This window comes from Pipra filicauda, unplaced genomic scaffold, assembly GCF_003945595.2.
Source record: "Pipra filicauda isolate LSUMZ 115617 unplaced genomic scaffold, ASM394559v2 scaffold295_size919547_pilon, whole genome shotgun sequence".
NCBI classification, from domain to species: Eukaryota; Metazoa; Chordata; class Aves; order Passeriformes; family Pipridae; genus Pipra; species Pipra filicauda.
Window position 1 is genome coordinate 902,426 of NW_024104415.1, and position 17,032 is coordinate 919,457.

At 46.2% G+C, this 17,032-nt stretch overlaps 1 protein-coding gene across 1 annotated transcript; it reads right to left on the reverse strand.

Moving 5' to 3' along the window:
* Positions 1 to 5,343: 5,343 nt before the first annotated feature.
* On the reverse strand, positions 5,344 to 16,965 carry LRRC40 (leucine rich repeat containing 40; the record flags this gene model as incomplete). The annotated part of the gene is made up of 14 exons (XM_039383034.1): positions 5,344 to 5,924; positions 6,588 to 6,773; positions 6,968 to 7,045; positions 7,838 to 7,948; positions 9,148 to 9,255; positions 10,243 to 10,351; positions 11,646 to 11,691; positions 12,006 to 12,096; positions 12,844 to 13,016; positions 14,035 to 14,177; positions 14,440 to 14,563; positions 14,935 to 15,064; positions 15,769 to 15,842; positions 16,774 to 16,965. Coding segments are annotated over 14 exons (1,671 nt in total), but the record flags the coding sequence as incomplete, so codon positions are not given.
* Between the last annotated feature and the right edge of the window lie 67 nt (positions 16,966 to 17,032).

Here is a 17,032-nt window from a genome sequence, read left to right on the forward strand (position 1 = left end):
GTTGTATATGCCTTTATAAAGATGAACTATATTAACCTGTACTTCCCATGAAATATTTCTATCATGTCACATACAAAAGTATAGAGAAAAAATATTTTCATAAACACCTCAAAGAAAGTATATATTAAATTAAATTTAATAATGTTCATTTATTTTCAATGCAAAGATATTCTATGCCTTATGAAAATACCTGTACATATGCCGTGTGTATAGTTGGCTCCGTAGGGATCAGGAACAATTCATATACAGGGTGAGAGACTTCTGAAATTGAACTCTGGGACCTCGGTACAAAAACCCACATGGAAATGGGTGAACTTCCTTTGGAATGGGTTAAAACTTCCTTTAGGATGTGTTAACTTCCTTTGGAATGGGCCAGGTTGGATGGACCTTGGAGTGACCTGGTCTAATGGAAGGTGTCTCTGCCTATGGCAGGGGATGGAATGGGATGAGCTCTAAGGTCCCTTCCAAGCCAAACCATTCTATGATTCTATGATTCTGACTTCCTTTGGAATGGGTTAATCCCTTTGGTTTGGCACTTCCCATGGATTCCATGTGCACACACTACAGGAGAACCCCGAGGACAGGCAGGTTTGGCGCACAGATGGAGGAAGGTTGTGATGGTGGCAGTAAAACTTCTTTTGTTGCTGCTAATTTTATTATTTCACTTTTTTAATTTCCAATTTGAGGCCCTTTACTCACATCCCCCATTCCCATGGACATTGTTGTGTATCTTCACTGGCTCCAGGCTGGGCCGGGCCCTGCTTGGGATATTCCCATCGGGGAGGATTTATGTGATCCTTGATTTGATCAGGAGTCCTTTACAGGGAATGGGAGCAGGTTTGAGAGCTGACACATCCCAGGGAGCAGCAGGTGACACTGAGTGACACCAAGCCAGCCTGGGAGGAGCGTTCCCAGCTCAGGGCACAGTGTGACAACCTCTCAGGTCCAAGTCCTGGTACTGCTCCCAACAAAGAGAGTCCTGACAGCTGCTGGTGGTTCAGGGCTCCAGCATGGTTATACCTGATAGCAAGATGGAAAAACACAGGGAAACCTCCCTTCAGGTATTTTCAGGGGATCCCATTTCCCTGAGAAAGGGCTGAGGGAGAGCTGGCACCGGGCTTGTCTGTGGCCGGGCTCATTCCCACCCAAAAATCCCACGTCCAAGGGTGCAGTCACAGCCCACAGACACAGCCAGGAATATTCCACTTCGCTGCTTCCAAGAGCCACTAGGAATTCCTAAACCTTCCCTCCCTGGCTGTGGGACCTTTTGGAGCTTTGCTGGGAGCACAGGGACAGAGCTGAGCCCTGGAGAGCTGAGGGGTCCCCCTACACAGGGGGTCCTGCACAGGGTGATGGTGGGGGAGGAAAAAGAAAGCAAAAAAGCTGCTTTCAGAAAGCTTTTTTAAATTTTTTTGAGGAAAAAGCCCAGCCCAGACCCCAGGAAGCCTCCAAGACCCCCCTTTTCCCAGTGCCAGCTCACAGTTCGTATGCAGGTGATGACAAACTACGGGAGTTATCAGCCAGGTGTTCCAACAGCAACAATTTAACATCTTCAAATCTTGCTTTTCGAGATGTTTTATAACACATCCACGTCTGCATCTGTGTTTGGTGGCAGTGCCAGCCCCTGGGAGGGGACAGGAGATGCCAACTGGGGTGGCTGTGCCCAGCCAGTGGCTCTGAGCAGGGACCAGGCAGGACAATACTGGGGGTGAATGGGGCAGCTGAGAGCAGAGCCAAGGAAATCCAAGGAAAATCCAAGAAAAAAGGAGTATGGAATGTCCAGGATGTTGGTTTGCTGCTGTTAGTGAGCACTTGGAGTGTAAAGATGTTGGTTAAAGCCCCTTCCAGTGCCTGAAGGGACTCCAAGAGAGCTGGAGAGGGACTTTGGACAAGAGCCTGGAGGGACGGGACAAGGGGGAATCACTTCCCACTGCCAGAGGGCAGAGTTAGATGGGATGTTGGGGAGAAATTCCTGTCTCTGAGGGTGGTGAGGCCCTGGCACAGGTTGCCCAGAGAAGCTGTGGCTGCCCCGTCCCTAGGAGTGTCCAAGGCCAGGTTGGACAGGGCTTGGAGCAACCTGGGATAGTGGAAGCTGTCCCTGCCCATGGCAGAGAGTAGGACTGGATGAGCTTTAAGGTCTCTTCCAACCCAAACCAATCTGGGATTCTGTGAAACCTCTCTGCTGTAATATAGCATTAATTACCCTACGCAATCAAAAATGCTTATTTATAGATGTGTATATATCTGATAGGGAGATTTGCAACAGGAAATGCAAACCCTGTATTAAATTACAAAGGCACACATTTGGATCAGCTGAGACAGGCCACGGTGTCAGACCTGGGTCTGTACAGGATCAGTGGGGATCAAGGTGGTTATTCCTGGGAATTGTTTGTGGCAGGAGAAGGGCCGGAGCCAGGGCTGTGCTGCCCAGTCCAGCTCAGGACACGGGGGGGGTGGTCCATGTCCCCCCAGCCAGGCAGACCCTGTCCAACAGGATCAGGGTTGGACATGGGTCACACACAGGCACAGGAGGTGACAGGGCTGTGGAGTCACCACCCACCTTGGCAGGATTTGGCCATAAACACACAAGAACTTCCACCTCAACACGAGGTAGAACTTCTTTTCATGGAGGGTGGCAGAGCCTGGAATAGCTGCCCAGGGAGGGCATCCCAAATCCTGGACACATTCCTCTGTCTCCTGCTCCAGAGGACCCTGCCGGGGCAGGGGGTTGGACTGGGTGATCTCCAGAGTTCCCTTCCAACCCCAGCTATCCTGTGATCCTGTGAACTGGTGGGATTTCAGAGTTAGAAATCCCACATTGGGGAAGGTGGGAATTCTCTCTGCAGTCCGAGCTCCCTGCCCATGGCTGGCATGGCCCCTCCCTTCTCTCCCTTCCAGACTCCACATTCCCTTTTGAAGCGCACAAAGCCGTCTGGCCTCATCCCCTCATTCCCAGGCACTCAGGCCCTGGGTCATTCCCTGTGGCCGTGCCGATACAACTTTCCGGGCAGTAGTTTGATGGGATACGGATCCACTGGGGGTTTGGGTGCTTGGGAACAAGGCTGTTGGCACCGTGGGCCACTCCAGGAGCCTGCAGGGCCACTGCCAACCCAATCCCAAAAGGCACCGTTTTCAAATCATGGAATTGAAATTAAAAAAAACCAGAAAAACGTTTTGCCAATCCCCTTCCTGGATGATTCCAGCCGATTTTGTGGAAGTGACTGAATGACACCATTGCATTGTGTGAGGACCCCCAGCCCTGGCACTCAGGGCCTTTGTCTCTGGGCTGCCTCGGTGGCTCATGTCCCCCCCTCGTGTCCCCCCCTCGTGTCCCCTCCCCGGGCAGGGCACTCGCTCATCACTTCGGTTTTCTACCTGTGAGTACTGTATCCGGTTCAGAACCAACAGCTTCCTTTATTAAAGATTTTACCATTTTATAAAAGACATGTTTAATTATGATGGAGATGGCTGTATTGTAATTAATATTTTGAGATAATTGTGATTTTGAGCTTAAATTATATACAGAAATGGTCATTTTTGTATGTGTTCAAAGATTGCTATATTCCAGATGACTGTACTTTTCAGTTGAATTCCAGTATTCCTGTAAATAAAGCTGAATGAGGAAATATTTACTACTTTATTAACATAGATTGTGAATGTACTTCATGTTTTTTGCAGTATAAAGACTTACTGAACTTGAAAGCTGCTTCATTTTATGTGCAAAAAGGTACTTCAAAAATTCTATTTTAAATCTATTGATTGAGTGCAATCAACTCTCGTCCCTTGGCACATGCAGGTTGTCCCCTCCCCGTGCCCTGTGGGGCCCCGGCCCGTGCGTGTGGTGTTGATGCATTTTGCAGATGCTTCTGTCCATAGGGAGCCCAGGGACTGAACCGCCGCTGTGCAGTATTAGCAGAGCCATTTTCGGCTTTGGTGTACCCAAATTTTTCAGTATTTAAAAAAAAAAAGTGTTTTGAATAACATTAAAAAGTCTCTTTATTGTATAAATAATAAAAACGTCACCTTATTGTAATTCTTTTGGGTCATTTCTTTGCTGTCGGGAAGGATGGAAGGTTTGGGAGGGAGAGGAAGGAGTCGTTGTTCCCCACATCCCACTGGAAGTGGGCCTAGAAAATTGGGCAACTCTCCTTGCTACTGTGGGACATCAGATAAGGAATGGGAGTGATGCAGCTGGTGAAGAAAACTCAGTGTTTACTGCTTTTGGGGGACAAATGGTGTATGAAAAGACAAATGTATGGAAACGAGAGGGCTGGGGTTGAGAGCAACAGCAGTTCCATCATCCAGGGAACTGGATCCACCATCCATCACCCAGAGCTGCCCATGGCCATGGTGGAGCTCCACCAAAGCCCTCTTTGAGCTTAGTTACCATCATGTATTTCCCACGGGAAACATCCTGCCCTTCCCTTTCCTGCTCCCCTCCCAGTCCGTCTTTCCACACAGGTCAATACTCTGAATTTCCCCACCAGCCTGGGCAGTTCTGGTCCCCTCCACCAGGACCATGGGGAGGTGCAGCTGGGGCTGACGTCCCTCAGCCATCCCTGCTCTGGCTGAAAGGCACTTCTTAAACCTGGAGACCTGAGCAGTTTAGTGTATTTTATGTTCATTCTGGACACATTCAAAACCTGGAAAGTTTAGTGTTGAACTGTATTAAATTTTGCTGTGATCCAGAACCTCGAGTGCTGCATCCTGTTCTGGGCCCTCATGACCAGGACACTGAGGGGCTGGAGCATGTCCAGGGAAGGGAACAGAGCTGGGGAAGGGTCTGGAGCACCAGGAGCAGCTGAGGGAGCTGGGGGGGCTCAGCCTGGAGAAAAGGAGGCTCAGGGGGAACCTTCTGGCTCTCTGCAACTCCCTGACAGGAGGGTGGAGCCAGAGGGGGTCGGGCTCTGCTCCCACAGAACAAGACAGGACAAGAGGAAATGGCCTCAAGCTGTGCCAGGGGAGGGTCACATTGGACCTCAGGAGGAATTCCTTTCTGGAAAGGATGGTCAGGCATTGGAAGGGGCTGCCCAGGGAAGTGGTGGAGTCCCCATCCCCAGAGGTATCCAAGGAACAACTGGACATGGCACTCAGTGCTCTGGGCTGGGTGACAAGGTGGGGATCGGGCACAGGTTGGACTCAAAGCGCTGGGAGGGCTTCTCCAACCTCAGTGATTCTGGGATTCTGTGGTTCTGTTTATAATTAATACCCACACTGCAGCACTGTTATCATAAAGGGCATCACTTTCAGGACATGAAAGCGTGTTTAAACAAGAAAAGTATCTCAGTGTTACTGCCTAGAAAACTTAATTACAGCACATGCTTAAAGAACCCAAGCCAGACATCCAAGGGACACATTTATTATCTCAGTGCAGCTGCCAACACCGGCCACTTTCTTGCCCTCAGGTGAGCCATGCACAAAGCTGGGGGTACTTCTCAGCCTTGGTCAGCCCCTCACAGCTCCAGTATTTACCACACACAGACCAGAAATAAGTTTTTGGGGAGCAGTGAAGAGACCAAAAAAAGGATACAAAAATCAAAAGTATTCCCTTTCGCCCAAAGGCTTTGATTTGACAACTCTCTTCAAAGCTCAGCTGGCCTGCAGAGAGCACCATGGCTCCTTTATCACAAACAGTGTAAACAGAGTGTGGGATGCTGAGATCCCCATTGGAACATGCATCCAGGGAATGTTTTACAGGTCAGTTCTTTCTTAACATACAAACAGCCTCATGGATGCTCTGGCCTGGGCAGGAGCAGGAGGAGGGAGGCAGTGGAGCCCCTTGTCCTGTGATCCCTGCTAGCCCAGGGCAGGAGCTGGCTCAGGTGGGAATGCGGCTCCGCAGGTATTCCAGCACTGCAGCTGTGCCCTTGGCCAGGATTGCAGCCCGAGGGGTGCGGAAGGGGTTCCCTTCCAACAGCAGGGTCCTGGAAAACAGGGATCTGCACTTAGATAAAGACTTCTTGTACACACACACTCCACTGCATACAGACTGCTGAATCTTTTGGAATCCCTAAGTAATCCCTCTTCTGTTCTACTAAAAGTTTTAATTCCTGCTTCCCTGCTTCACACCAGCTTGGTTTTAGATATGTGAATTTTAATTTATGCTAATAAATCAGTGGGGGTGTATGACTGCAGCACATACCCCACTACTGCAGCAAGCCTCTGCCAGCAGGAGTGAGAAAAGAACTTCTGGAATACAGAAACAGAATTCCAGGACGGTTCAGGCTGGAAGGGACCACAGTGGGTTCACCTGGTCCAATCTCCCTGCTAAGCCTGGCCTGTCCATGCTGCACCACAGTGTGACTGGACAGGCAACATAACCAAGGCTCTGCCAGGAGCTTCATAGAAAACAACACACCCTTGACAGTGGTTTGAAATGATGAAACAACTCCTCCAGTTCTCTACAATAGCGAGAAATTATGGAAGAAACTGCCTTGTTTTACAGATAGTCAGAGAGACCCTTTTGGGGCACTGAGACTCCACAAACAACATCCTGCCAAGAAGCACTTTTTCCTCTGACAAAACACTCCCTGAAGAACTCAGACAGAATATAATTGTATAAACAGGTCCCCAGTGAAACCACACACCTCAGGTTCTCACAGTTCCCCAGTTCTGGGGGCACGTGGAGGAGGTCGTTGTTCTGCAGGTCCAGCGTTCCCAGCCTGTCCATCCCCTTCAGCTGCACCGGGTCGATGGACCCCACCTGGTTGTTGCTGAGCAGGATGGTCTCCAGGGCTGGGAGGTGATACAGGACACTGGGAAACACCTTAAATCTTCAGGAAGAGAAAGGAGGCAAAGCAGGGAAAGTCAGAAACAGGGCAACACAAACACAAGGCTTTCATGGGTTTCAAGCCCACAACTTGTCAGCCAAGTGTCTCCTTGTTTTTACATCACAGGAAAATCATATCAAATTCAGCCCAGTTCTTTTGATTATTATTTTATTAAAAATATCTAGAGTGTTGCTCACCTGTTAAAAGCAAGATTGATTATCTGCAGTCTTGTCAGTGCCTCCATTTCCTCGGGTAAAGATGTCAAAATGTTGTTTCTGTGTATCAAAGGAAGACAAACAATAATCATTCACTTGCTCAAGGTTTTAGTTACTGAGAATCCCCAGGACACAACATATTGATCACATCCACACTGTCTGTGGCCAATTCACTGCCTCAGAAATGGGGCAAGACCATGCCCAGGTACAGCTGCTGGCTAATGCCAGCCAGGCTGGATTCACATTTCTGCCAGGAGGAGACTCAAAGCCTGTCCTCTAAAGATTCCCAAGTATTCCCAGGCACCCAACAACTCCATAAACCTGCCTGGAAATTCAGCTCCTTGGGTTGCAGAGGAAAGCTTAGGAAACTGCCCAGATCCTGGAGCCAAAGTAAATCAGTCAAAGTAAATCACTACACCTCTCCAAAATCTATGGTTTGAGCTAATCCAGATGCTGAACAATGCAAGGAGCATTTCTCAGGAGTCAGGGGGGGTAAGATGACATAAGTAACATCTCTTGCCATGCACTGCTTCTGTTTCCAGCAGTGTGACAAGATCTGAACCTTCACTGTCCTAATTCCCAGGTTTTTTTGGCGTGTGTTTCTTCTGGAGGGCGATGGATGTGTTTTCAAATAGCACCATCTCTCTCCTCACAGCAAGTCTCAGAGCTGGTCCACTTGTTTTTTGGGTTTTCTTTAACCAAGGCCCAAATTTAAGCTATTTCAGCTCTACCACGGAGGCATTTTGGGAATGAAAACTGATCCCAGTGCTGCAATCCCACTGGAACAGATGGCTGGTTTAGGGAGGCAGGAAAACAAGTTCCCAGGGAAGGAACTCAACACATGTCACCAACCTGAGATCCAAATGTGTCAATTTGTGGAGCCTGCACAGCTCCAGGGAAATGGAGGAGATTTTGTTGAAGCCAAGGTTGACATCACAAACAGAGTCTTTCAGCTCCACAATCCTGAAACCCAAAAAGGAGATACTGTAATTATGGAAGCTCATGCTTGCATTCTAAGTTATTTAAAAACTGCTTTCTTCTACAAATCAAGAACACATTTTGTTTCTTGACAATTCTGAAGTAATTTTGTGAAGATAATGAGACATCACCTGTGAAAGCTGCTGCTCCTCAAACCTTACACTTGATGAAGGCAAAGCTCACTGACCTACAGTGATTAGGAGATCATGTTTTCTCTCTCTGATTAGGAGAGTAAATTTTACTACAAAAGCCTCCTCAGTAAATGCAGTCAAGAGCTACTTCAGAGACCAGAGCACAGGTGACCTTCACTGCCATCTCCTGACCTGGAGATGTTTTAACACTGACTCTTATCCACCTTCTTCTGCAACCAAACAAACTGAAAGAAATTCCTATTTTTTCCCATCTTTTGTTTCTGCTCCATTGTTACAAATTCCAGGAGCATTTGCTGCTGCTTGTAGAAGGTCATTACATTGAGATGCTTTGGTGTAAATCATTTAACAGCCTGAGAAGTTCATTGTAGAACCCCCCAAACAGAATCTCTGGTTTAGCTCTAAAACCAAAACGCAATTAAATGAGAAAACACTTCTCTCTCCTGCCTGGATTGGCATGGAATTCTGAGGAAGCTGCATACCCGCTCACACCTATCCCAGGGAATGCAACAGCCTCTGATACAGTGACAAAGCACAGGAAGAACAAACACCAGCTCACAAAATCCAGTGAAATTGGATTGTACTGAAAATGGACTTTTTTCTCCCCTGAGATTGCACCTCTTCAAGCTCTATGTGCTAAAGGTGAAACATTAAGCACACTTGGGTCTGAGAATGGGCATAGATCAATTCCACAATGTGGTGGTGTCCTTAAAAATCAGTGTTGGTGGTTTTCTTGGGCTCCCAGAGATCCAGCAAACCTTCCTCCTAACACAAAACATTCCTCCTAACGCAAAAAGACTAATTATTGCCATCAGTGCCAGAGATTTTCCATGACTCTGGATGACACAAGTGACTCCAGGCCCCACCTGCACACTCCTGTACAAGACACACAAATGTGTCACTGTATTTCTTTGTACTTTGATTTGTGTGCACACACAGAGCAACAAAGTGCAAACAGCTTCAGGAAACACACAAGATGCTGACAACAAAGGCAGAAAAGCAAGTCATAGATGAGAAACGACGTTCACACAATACCTTGGGGGCACCTCTTTCAGCTGGTTCTTGCTGAAGTTGACAGTGGCCACAGGGTTGGTGCCCACGGCATCGAACATCTCCTCAGGGATCTCTGCTGCCTGCTTCTCACTGAGGGGAGAAACAGGAGCCGAGTGACACCAGTTCATCATTTCTGGGGATTAACAAGGCATTTTCACCTTCTTTTAGAGAGGATGGCCAGTAGACCAGACAGGTAAATAGCTACAATTTGAAATGCACGGGCCTGTTGATCAGAAAGCTCCAACCACTGCCCTGTCAGCAAGTATCAGAGAATCCTGGAATCCTGGAATAGTCTGGGTTGGAAGGGATCTTAAAGTTCATCTATTCCATCCCTTGCCCTGGGCAGGGACACCTTCCACTATCCCAGGTTGCTCCAAGCCCTGTCCAACCTGGCCTTGGACACTTCCAGGGATGGGGCAGCCACAGCTTCTCTGTGCCAGTGCCAGGGCCTCCTCATCCTCACCCTCACAGCCAAGAATTCCTTCCCAATATCCCATCTAACCCTGCCCTCTGGCACTGGAAAGCCACTCCCCCTTGTCCTGTCCCTCCAGGCCCTTGTCCAAAGTCCCTCTCCAGCTCTCTTGAAGCTCCTTTAGGCACTGGAAGGGGCTCTAAGGTCTACCTGGAGCCTCCTCTTCTCCAGGATGAACCTTCCAGTTCTCCCAGCCTGTCCCAGCTTCTCATCCTCCAACACCCCCAACTTCTTCATGGTTTTCTTTCCCATTCCCAGCTTAACAAGGTACAGTTAAAAAATATTGTGGAGACACTCACCTACTACAAGATGTTCTGAGACTTACTAAAAATTGTAAAGACCTTAAAAGGTACCAAAAGCATCTGAAGGTTTTCAGCACTTCAGTGAGTTACTGTGAAATATTTGATATTACAAATGAATAAGTAAACCCCTGCAATCAAAATGTGCCTATTCCTGAGCACAGGAATTAAAGGGGAAAATGCCCAAAGACAGCATGATTTGTGAACAGCTTGGTATGTAATAAAGGGAGGGGGAAAAAACCACAACCAAAAAATAGGGGAGTGTTCTTGCAGCTTTAGGAACAGGTAATATTTCCAAACACACACCTGTACTCCAATAATTTCAGTGAGGTTATGGCATGCATGTTCACCCTTGCCTGGCTGGGAAGGGTCATGGCTGTCACAGGAGGCTCTTCACTGGGGCCAGGTCCATCATCTACAGACAACAGAGGGGTCCAGTCACACTTCTGAGGGATCCAGGAGTCGGGGGTGTGTCCCAGGCACCTCCATCACCCCTTTTACTTCTGGCTCAACTGAAGATCATCTAATTCAGATTATTCCAATAATTTTCTAAGGAAGTTTTTTTGGCGTCCTGGGTTTCTGCTTTATTTGTTTTGGGGTTTTTTTAGGGGGGTGGGAGGGAGAGGGGCTAACTTGGATTTTGAAAAAGCAGGTGAGATGTGCTGGCGGCTGCTGCTCTGTGAGGCTCTGCCTCTATGGGGAAAGGAGCTGGAAACAGGGAGAAACTGGGAATTTGGACTGGAAGTTATGATCTAGAGCACCTACATCCACACCAGCAAACCTGACCACAATTTATCAGTTAAAACAATATTTATAAACATTCAGCACACCCGTCTTTGTGAAGTTCCTTCTGATCACTCCCCACAATCCATTTGAAAAAGCTCCTGGACATCTGAGATGGGGATTCCCACCCACCTGAGTAGGATGAAACTTAGCTAGGAGTCCAAACATACCATAAAACCAACTTCCACTCCAAGAAATTCAACAAAACTCTCTGAAAGTTCAGCAGCATTCATGAATTAGTCTATCAACAATTGTGCCCAACCACAACTAGTTATTCTCTGGTTAAAGAAGGGCAAAAGGGTGAGAAATAAGCTAAAAAAAAAGAGGCTTTTCCCAATTTAAACCTCATCAGAAACAGGACCGCCATTGGTTTAGCTCCATAAGAGGCAGAGTAAAACTGTAAGTACTGTTGTACATGCAAGACATGAGCTAATTGTGTTATCACAATTATATTATCTGTTAGACTGAGCTTTTACTCCAGCATTCCATTAATTTTTGTGGAGTTAACATGTCAGATTTGCATGGAAGCTGACATTTGGAAGGAATTTTTTCTGCTGCAGAAGCCTAATTAATGCTGCCATCCTCTGGCAGGTGGGGACAGCCACTGGAAAAGGAACAGTCACACAGCACTGGTAAGAAAAGCTGATGCATCTATAATCAAGGTCCCTTTTAAGTACGAAGATGAAGCATATTGAGATTATTTTTAAAATTATAATCCTCAATAAGGCCATGTTTGTTATTCAGTATTATCTAATAGAATAAGGAAAAGAAACAGAAATATCAGAGCAAATGTTGAGTAAAGAAATCTCTATTATTTCACGATAACTGGAGGGGCCTGGATTTAAACAACCACTCTCCCTAGGTTCTGATTCATTTTGATTTCTTAGAATCTCTTTAAATGCAATAAATGGAATAAAGCAACATACCTTGGATTTTGCTTCTCAGATATTTCAGAAGTTCCTGTGTGCCTTTCTTTAAAAAAGAAACAAAAACCAAGTCACTAAGCAGGGTTTATGCAGCTGGTGAAACAATGCAGAGGGACAATTCCAGTCACACAGGTGGAGCCCAAGCACTGCTGACTAAAAATTCTACCTAAAATCCCACAGGAAAACCCTCCTCACAGCATCCTAGGAACTTGCTTATTTATAACTTTATCAATTCCAGCTGAAATTTTCTGATCTGAACCTTGGGCTCCACATTTTTAGCTTTTCGTGTTTCTCCTGCTGCCCACACCGTGGGGATGCAGCAAATGTTCACCTGCAACATAACCAAACTCCAGTGCTTACTTCCAGCAGGTCTCTCCGGATGGTTCTCAAAGGATTTCCCTCCAGTGCCAGGAATTTCAGCTGAGGAAGGTTCCCCAATGTATAAGGCAACCTGCAGATGGAAACAACTCATTCCAAAGCAGCTCCAAACCAACTGCTAAAGAATCTGCAATGGTTTGTCAGATGGGATGCTGAAGCTCAGGTTCAAAGAAAAAGATGCAGAATGACTGAGGTTGGAAAAGCCCTCCCAGCCCATCAAGTCCAGCCTGTGCCCAATCCCCACCGTGTCACCCAGCCCAGAGCACTGAGGGCCACATCCAGTCGTTCCTTGGACACCTCCAGGGATGAGGACTCCACCACCTGCCTGGGCAGCCCCTTCCAATGCCTGACCATCCTTTCCAGGAAGAAATTCCTCCTGAGGTCCAACCTGACCCTCCCCTGGCACACCTTGAGGTCGTTTCCCCTTTTCCTGTCCCTTGTTCCCTGGGAGCAGAGCCCGACCCCCACCTGGCTCCACCCTCCTGTCAGGGAGTTGCAGAGAGCCAGAAGGTCCCCCCTGAGCTTCCTTTTCTCCAGGCTGAGCCCCCCCAGCTCCCTCAGCTGCTCCTGGTGCTCCAGACCCTTCTCCAGCTCCCTCAGACCCTCCCCAAAGCACTTACAAGTCAAATGTAAGTCACAGGCAGAACACAGAATTTTTAAGAAAGGCCCAGTTTGATCAGAGCATTCACACAATACAGAGGGTTCCTTCATTTTATGATTAAGTCCTTTCTTAATTGTACCTCCCCCAGTGTGATCCACCAGGAATGAGCTGTCACCAACCATGTCCCCCCCCGAGCCCCAGCCCAGCTTTCTCTATTACCTACTGATGTCATTGTTGGCCAGGTCAAGCCGCTCCAGCTTCTGCAGCAGAGTGATCTCCTCGGGGACTGATTTGATCTTGTTGTCCCTGAGTTCCAGCACAGACAGGGAACTGAGGTGTTTCAGATTCTCTGCATTGAGGATTTCAATCTGATTCTCACCAGCATGTAATTCCTATGGGAACAAACAGCACCTACCACTATGGTACTCTGGTAAAATTGCTTTATAACTCATCTCCTAAATCATGACATCAGCAGAAACGTATGATGATGTGGAACAAAAATAGATCTTGATTCCCTTTCTTCTGCCTATGAAATATCAAAGCCTCCAAAGATCCAGAGACATGGGACTGACTCAGCTTTTTTGAACCCACCACAGAACCCTCAGCTCCGAGTCCCATTTCCCAGCCAGGGAATAAACTTGTTCCACTTTTGCCAAGAACTTGTCAACAACTCCTTTGCTCAAGAAGCTTCTGAAATTCAAAGTTAGAGGAAGCTGAGAGGCAGTTCTCATCTCCCTGCTGGAAATGTTTAATTTATAAAGGAAAAAGTGAATGATTCCTTAGCCCAAAGACCATGTGTTGGATTCACCAAGACACTGAACTTCACACACCAACAGGAATTTTGTTAGAAAATGAGGAAATAGCTTGAAATTTTCACTGCTGACTTCAGAGTTGGTCAGTGGAAACACTACAGTAATAGAGACATTCCCTTGGCCCAATCATTTTTCTATCAGTTGAGTAACAAATTCTGATGTTCTGAAACAGGTGATTGTCAATTTTAAATGTATCAGGAATTAATGCTACAAAATACCTGGAATACCTGATTATGCCAAAAGGAAAACCAGTATGTTTTTTCTGTAGTTACAAAGAAAAAATGATAATGAACAATATTAATTTAACCAGAAAATGTTCCCACAGAGAAAAAATAGGCAACACTAGATCCAGTTTTAAGTCATTCCTCTTCTAAATATTTATTTTGCAAATCTGAAAGTTCTGCTACACATTTGTCTTCCAAGTGACCTTAAGGTTGAACACTGAGGACAGTAAGAGAAATTGCAAATGGGGGTGTATTAAATAAGAGTTCTAAACACACGACCATTAATTTTTGATCACAGCACTTCACAAAAACTTGCGTTTAAATTAACTGTCATTATTTAAAAGTTTACCACATTGCAGCCATTCCAAGCTCACCTTCAGTAACTTGCAAGAGGGAAACTCTGGCAAGGAACGCAGTTTATTTTTCCTCAGGTAAAGCTGCTCCAGTGATGCCATAGTTGCTAATTTAGAAGGTACAGTTTCCAGGTAGTTTTTGGTACAATCCAGCTGCCTCAGGCCTATGGAAGTAAATGAGCAATGACAAACAGAAATAGGAGAAAATAAAAATAGCTCTCCACAGAAGCATAATTATCCTGGGTTTTAAAATAAATGCAACAACATTTTGCCAAACAGAATTTAGAACTAATAATTCTGACCTGATTTTCTTGAGAATGCATTAATTTTAGGGATATATTTTAAAACCTGACTAACATGCACTAATATGAACATAAGCACAAAACTGGCTGTTTGGCATTTAATAGTGTGAGGAAAGTGAGTTACTTTTCATGGCACTGAGATCTGCAGGCAGGTCCTTGAGCTGATTACAGGCCAAATTGAGCCGCACCAAGTTAACGAGCAAAGCAAAACTTGTTGGAATGTCTGTGAGGTGGTTGTTGGACACATCCTGCAGATAGAAAAAAAGTGAGAGACTAAGACAGAGATGTTTAAACTATCCCATGGGTGCTGCTAGTGCAAAGTTAATTACTGGCAGAACATTAAAATTAGCTGGCTGACATCTTTAGGATCTCCCTGGCAGAAGTGTGACACAAGAAACAAGTCTCCCATGACTGACAGATCACAAGGGATTTGAGTTTTCCTAAAATATTGGTCGAACCAAGAACAACCAAAAAACCCACTGTGTAATAACCGACTTTAGAATGGTCACTGGAATACTCACAAAGTTCTGCCATCAAAGCCAGTGATTTTTAATTAGCTGTAGCAAAACATGGATAAATCTTTCTGCACAAAGAAATATGGTTGAAAAGGCTGATTTACCAATTCCTCCAAGCTGAGGAGCTGCCCCAGACCCTCGGGGAGGTGGCTCAGCTCGTTGTGCTGCAGCAGGAGGCTCCTCAGCCTGGGCAGCTGCAGCAGCTCCTCAGGGAGGCTCTGCAGCTTGTTGTGGCTGGTGGGAAAACATGGGACACAAAGGGAAAGAACAATCACTAAGGAGTTTTTAGGAATACGATGCACACAGAACACTCATGTTCCACAGCCTGTACACATCCTGCTGGTCAGGACATGGCCACCTGTGAGAAAAACCTGTCTCAGGCCTCTACAATGGATTAATTTCCTGGGAAAAATTAATTACCTTTGCTTATTTGTTCAAGAATACTTTTAATCCTAATCTGAATTTACAATATTCCATCTGGATGTGAATTGTTCTGTTTATGCAGTTCACACAGTGGCAGCATAACCTCTCCTTGAGCACAAATTTACAAAATTACCCCAGTAAACAGAAGATTCTGAACTTTCCAGCATGAACGAGACCTAGACAATTACTTACAATGCGAATTATTTGTGGCAGAAAGTGTTTTATCCTCAAAATTGCCACACTGAATCAAATGAATGTTATTTTGTGAGATTATTCAGAATATCACTGTTTTCACCTTCCAAGAGACTCTGACTTTGAGTATCAGTGAAAACAATTCCAACAAACCCAAGATCACCAGTTGTGATCCAAAACTTAGAGTTCTCAATATAATAGTATTCTATAGTTAATAATCTGGAATTAATTTTCTGAAAGAAAGTTTGATATCCTGCAATCTCTCATTCACACACGAAAGTCAGTGCAATATTTCTCTTGTTTGTCGTGTAACACATCCTTACCTGACATCAAGTTTCTGGAGATTTTCTAATTGTCCTAAAGCAGAAGGAAGTGATGTCAGTTGATTATCATGCACCTAGAAAATAGTTTTTAGAATACAGTTACTAATTTGTGCCTTGTAGGGTTTTTCCCCAGAAAAAAGCCAACCTGATCCACATAGTAATTCTGTACACATAGAACTGCAAAATTGTCCTTAACTGCCATCAATGCCCAGAGATTAGAGATGAAGGGGAGTGCAGGAAAGGGGGTTGCACTCCCAGTAACAGCTCTTCCTAAAGTGTCCATAACAGAACTTCCCAGATCTTTCCACAGGACAGGACCCTGGAGCTGGACTTGATCCGTGTGGGTCCCTTCCAGCCCAGGACATTCATGATTCTGTGATTACACACTACAAGTGTATGAACAGAGACGTTGTCAGAGTGACCTGTAACAATCTTTTCTTTATCCTGAGAATCAAAGAATTACAAAATAATATATAATATAAACAATAAATAAATGTATTTTTTAAAGGCAGTGGGTTCATGGACACAGAGCGACACCCAGTCAGAGGCTGCTCTGCCAGCACTGTGCTGGTTCAGGAGCTGGTACCGTGCTCACTTGTATTCCAAAAATCATGGAGCCCCAAATTCATTTGGGTTGGAAGGGATCTCAAAGCCCACCCCATTCCACCCCCCACCCTGGGCAGTGGACACCTTCCACTATCCCAGGTTGCTCCAAGCCCCATCCAACCTGGCCTTGGACACTTCCAGGGATGGGGCAGCCACAGCTTCTCTGGGCAACCTGTGCCAGGGCCTCACCACCCTCACAGGGAAGGATTTCTTCCCAATATCTCATCTAACCCTGCCCTCCTTCAGCATAAGGCCATTCCCCCTTGTCCTATCTCTACTTGCCTGTGAAAAGAACACACCAGCACCACTTCTGCAGGGAAATGGAAAACAAAAGTCTAAGACAAGTTTTCCAACCTCCTCCATGGAAGTAGCATCTGACCAAGGGCTCCTTGTACTCACATCCAGCACGGTGAGGGCAGGCAGCAGCTGCACATCCTCCGAGAGGCTCTGCAGCTTGTTGGAGGCAAGGATGAGCTTGGTGAGGTCTGTCTGCTCCCACCAGCGATCTGCAGCTCCGAAGGACAGGTTCTGCTGGGCCTCCTCCGGAGTGTCCACATTGATCCGCCACACATGTGGAGGCACTACCACACAAACATACACAGGTCAGTTGGATTGTTCAGGGAACTGTTCTCGAACTCCTCTTATATAGAATCATAGA